Source organism: Myzus persicae, unplaced genomic scaffold, assembly GCF_001856785.1.
Source record: "Myzus persicae strain clone G006 unplaced genomic scaffold, MPER_G0061.0, whole genome shotgun sequence".
Classification (NCBI taxonomy): Eukaryota; Metazoa; Arthropoda; class Insecta; order Hemiptera; family Aphididae; genus Myzus; species Myzus persicae.
The window spans coordinates 1-5208 of record NW_019101802.1 but is presented as its reverse complement, the minus strand read 5'-3'; the positions used below and the strand labels follow the sequence as shown (position 1 = coordinate 5208).

The following is a 5208-nucleotide window of genomic DNA, read 5'->3' as shown; positions in this document are numbered from 1 at the left end:
GACAGCAGCGAATCTCGAAAGGCGTCCATGCTCAGTGTCGCCAACACTGGCAGAGAACGTTAGCCAGTGGCACCTGGGTCGGGGTGCGAACATACTCCCCCTTGTGATACATAGTGTATCACAACTTAATACTTGAGCTGGTTTGTACATAGAAAGTGGAACAAGCGATCTGCTGGACTGGAACTGAACGAATCAGGCCGTGGCCGAACTGGACTGTAACTGAACTGGAGCTGTAGTTGATGTTGATAGGACTGATCTTGAGCAGTTAGATAAGGGATAATACAATTTTTTTTTTTTTTTTACTACTTGAGCAATTCCTTTTATAACAAAAATGACTATTATCACATAACAAATAACAAAATGAATTAACAAACAAAAAAAATAAATAATAATAAAAACTAATAATATAATGCGATTACCCATAATGCAATGTGAAGTTATAGGAGCCAACACTCTGTACACAAAGGGCCGTCAACGTAGTAGCACTTTACATACCGCAATCATATCATTGTCATAAAAATAGCATATAGAGGGAAGAAAAGAAAAAAAAAAAAATAATAATAATAATAAAATAAAATATGTTTATTGAGTAGGAAGTGGAACCAGCTTCACTACTGGTCTTATTATTAGGCCTTGCTTGGTGAGTATTTTTACTACTCTAACCACACTGTCTGGGCCTGGTAGGAGCTCTCGGACGCGACCTAATTTCCATAGTAAAGGAGAAGAAGTGTTGTCCTTGATAATAACTAACTCCCCCAATTTAATGTTTTCTTGGTTAACTACCCATCGTCCCTTGGTCTGTAGGGTGTGTAAATACTCGTTAGACCAACGACTCCAAAATGCCTGAAATACCTGATGAAGAAGCTTCCAACGGTTTCTAAGGTGTATCGAACTGATAGGGACCTCAGCTTCAGGCACAGCACACAAGGGTCGACCAACAAGAAAATGACCTGGGGAAAGGTATTCTAGGTCGCTTGGGTCATTGGACGATGGTGTTAGTGGTCTTGAGTTAAGCACCGACTCTATCCTGCACAAAACTGTCGAGAACTCCTCATAAGACAAAACCTGGTTGCCAACCACCCGTACTAACAAGAGCTTTGTAGAACGGACCGCTGCTTCCCAGAGCCCACCAAAATGAGGTGCACTGGGGGGATTAAAATTCCATGAACACACAATCGCTGAGCTGAACCGCTCGCGATTCCTTGGATCATTCACTAGATCATATAGTCTTTTCGATGCACCTACAAAATTGGTATCACAGTCTGAATATACTGCGGATGGCAATCCCCGTCGAGCTACAAAGCGGTTGAATGCCGCCAGGAAGGCATCAGTTGACAGATCAGTCACAAGCTCAAGGTGAACTGCCTTGACACTCATGCAAACAAAAACGGCAATATAAACTTTATATTGTCGGGCCTTTCGCAGATTAGTCTCCTTCATCATAAGGGGACCAGCATAATCTATGCCCACATTAGAAAATGGATGGCATTGCTGAACTCTAAAGTCAGGTAGATCAGACATGACCGGCTGCAGGTTACGAGCTGATAACCTGACACACACCGTACATTCACTAATTGCGCGACGAATAACAGAGCGATCACCCACTATCCAGAACTGTCTACATATTAAAGCTGACATGAGACGTGGACCTGCATGACAAGCAAACAGATGCCAATGTCGAGCAATTAGTAATGACAAATATGATGCCTTTGACAGCAGAACTGGGAACTTGCGTCGATCTGATAGCAAGGAATGACGAAGACGACCTCCTACCCGGATGACACCACAGTCATCGATGAACGGCGACAAACGTGCAAGTGGCCGAGAGGAGACAGCCTTACCAGACGATAACTCAAGAAACAAGGATTTCAAGAACACACCTTGTGAACACTTGATAACAGCTGTCAATGCATCATTATACTCCTGGTATGAAAGGAAACTAGTGTCTACTGGGACCTTGCGACACAATTTAATAAGACGTTGTAAACGAATAATAACTCTCAACATACGATTTAGAGACGAGAAGCGAGAGAACCACTCAATCGGCTCTCCTGTAGTTTCAACAACACAAGACACAGGACCTGTGACCTCAGGCAACTGGTCTGAGGGAATCAAATTAACTTCTGATGACCAACTCTCACCGAACTGGTGGAGGAAGGTAGGACCTTTCCAATAAAGATCATGCTGAGCTAGCTCACCAGGTCGTAAACTTCGAGAGGCACAATCTGCTGGGTTCATATCAGTGCTAACATAAAACCAACTACAAGACGGTAACAATTCATTTATCTTATGAATACGGTTAGATACAAAAATCTTATACGAAACATGGGGGGTTTTTAACCAAGATAGCACTACTGACGAGTCAGACCAAGCAAAAACGTTTTGGATAGTTATCTGAGTCGAGAGAGTGATCTGGATGCGACTTAACCAACGAGCGAGCAATCCGGCTCCACAGAGCTCAAGGCGAGGAATAGACATGGCTTTGGTTGGTGCCAGTTTGGTCTTACTACCTAGCAAGAACATAGAGACCCTACGGTGGCGATCTGACACTCTTAAATAAACCACAGCCGCATAGCCTTTGATAGAAGCATCAGAGAACCCACATAATTCATATTGTGACCCTTCAGAGGTACCAACAAACCTTGGTACTTGAATCGTGGATAAATAATGTAACTCATTAACAAAGGACATCCAAGAATATTCTAGTTCCAACGGAAGCCGATCATCCCATGAAACACCAGACCGCCAAACACATTGCAACTGATGCTTAGCATGAAAAATTACAGGGGATAAAAAACCAAGTGGATCATAGATCCGCGCAATCACCGACAACATACTTCGTTTGGATGAAACAAACTTGACTGAACTGACATTGTAGTTGAATGTGTCGACATCAGGACTCCACTTCATACCTAAAATTTGAACTTGAGGCGACTTTTCAATGTTGAATGGGAGAGAACCAACTGCTCTATCTTCCGAAGGTTTGTTTTCCAACAGCTGAGGAGAATTACTAGCCCATTTCTTTAACTCTAGGCCGAACTGGCTGAGAATAGAAATCAAATCATCTTTAAGGGCTTGGGCTTCCTGGATGCTATCTGCCCCAGTACAAATGTCGTCCATATAAGTTTGATACATAAGAGCTGTCTGTACCAGAGGATATTGTTGACCATAGACAACCGCTATTTCCTTCAACACCCTCAGTGCTAGGTAGGGAGCTGTCCCAACACCATAGGTGACCGTGTTCAACTCAAACTCTTGAACTTTGTCGTGAAGAGACGCTCTCCACAGAATATGCTGGTACTGACGGTACTTAGGAGCTATCAAAATCTGCCGGTACATTTTACAAATGTCAGCTGTAAAGACAACTGCGTGGATACGAAAACGAAGTAGTATGTCCATTATGTCCTGTTGGAGCTTAGGACCAACAAATAAAGCATCATTAAGAGAGGTGTTTGAAGAAGGTCGAGCTGACGCGTCAAATACTACCCGGAGCTTCATGTTGTCCCCTTCTATCTTGTGAACTGCATGGTGAGGGATAAAATATGAACCAGGAGACTTAGCAAGTGACATATGACCGAGGGATTCATAATCCGCCATAAACTGCTGGTAAGCCAAATATAAGGGTTTATTCTGAATCAATTTACGTTCTAGACGTTCAAAGCGAACAAGTGCCAACCGGCGGGAACCATGAAAAACAAATGATGTAGGTGGGGTACGAAAAGGAAGCGGCACCACAAATCTGCCAGAACTGTCACGGTAAGTTTCCTGAGCGAATATTTCTTCACACCTTCCTTCTTCAGTGAATGATAGTGGCGCCTCATCAGGTTCTTCGATCTTCCAAAATCTCTCAACTAGAGATTCAATCGAAGTTGTTAATAGGGAAATCATCATAGTCTGTTGCGGAGCTGCTGGTAGAGATGGATCAACTGGACCAAGAAGAATCCAACCGAAAATAGTATCAAAGGCAGTAGGTAATCCAACACCTAAGTCATGTCTTCTGCTGCGGATCACTTGAGGAAATATATCTGCACCTAGCAGCAATTCAACCGGAGCTGGTGAATCAAAATTAGGATCTGCCAAAACTAGATGAGAACACTTGTTCCTGACGGAGACCGGTAGTTGTGCCGATGGCATTGACCCTGTTATTTTAGGCATAGTCCAAGTAGAAAGGTTGATCACGTTGCCATCCATAGCCGATTGGATGCTGATCTGCACTCTGCCATTGATGGACTGCACTAACTGACCTGCTAGACCAGCTACTGGGACTGTCCACTGTTCACAGAATAGACCTAGACGCTTAGCACACTCAGAGGTCATTAGACTCACTTGGGACGCGGGGTCAATCAAAGCCCTAACTGGTTGCGAGCACCCAGCTACATCACGAACATTGACAGAGGCGGTGCCCAACAAGACCGATCTGGAATGTTGAGTGCCAATATACGATGCAACAGGATCCTTGCTTGGCGCTATCTTGGCATGGAGATTATCTCGATGTAACAGCTGGTGATGACGACCGTGACAAACAGAACATGAGGACTTACATTTGTTTGCCCAATGATTGCTACCGAAACAAACCATACACAACCTATGCTTGCTCTCTAAAACGTAGCGATCATCGATAGACAAGCCCTTAAAGGTAGAGCATGACGATAAAGAATGCGAACCGTTACACTGTTCACAACGATGAGACTCTCCAGCTGGTTTGTTAGCAACTAACGCCACTGGCGAACCTTGATGGCTTCGAGGGGCCTTAGAGCCCGATTGGCTTGGCTTGGAATTTGTATGCTTAGGTTTATTGAAGACAAGCTTTGCTTGAGGCTTAACTGTGGCCTGGATCAAAGATGAACCAGAGTTTTCCAACACCTCTACCCTATCTTTGGCAAAGTATAATAAGCTATCAACAGTAGGAAAATCAGCAGTGTTCCCCTGTTCAAACAGACGGCGTGTAGTTGAAGGCAAACAACGAACTGATATTGCAAATAACAGGAATGAACCTAAATCAGGTATATTCAATGACTGAAGAAGAGCTATGTTCTCACATAAGGTATTTAAAAAATTAATTAATACTGCGGGAGATTCCTGATGGTTAATTGGAGCATTGAGCATTTCATTAACCAAAGTAGTAGCCAACTGACGGGGTTTATCATACCTTTGAACTAAGGCAGACCAAGCAAGTTCATAAGTGCTTTCAGAAACTGTAATACCCTT

General features: G+C 43.4%; 1 protein-coding gene across 1 annotated transcript; it reads right to left on the bottom strand.

Moving 5' to 3' along the window:
* Nucleotides 1-6: 6 nt before the first annotated feature.
* Nucleotides 7-5202, bottom strand: LOC111030453. The gene is made up of 2 exons (XM_022309947.1): nucleotides 420-5202; nucleotides 7-317 (listed from the first exon to the last, which is right to left on the bottom strand). The coding sequence occupies exon 1, from the start codon at nucleotides 5104-5106 to the stop codon at nucleotides 583-585; it is 4524 nt and encodes a 1507-aa protein (XP_022165639.1). The 5' UTR covers nucleotides 5107-5202; the 3' UTR covers nucleotides 7-317; nucleotides 420-582.
* Nucleotides 5203-5208: the final 6 nt, after the last annotated feature.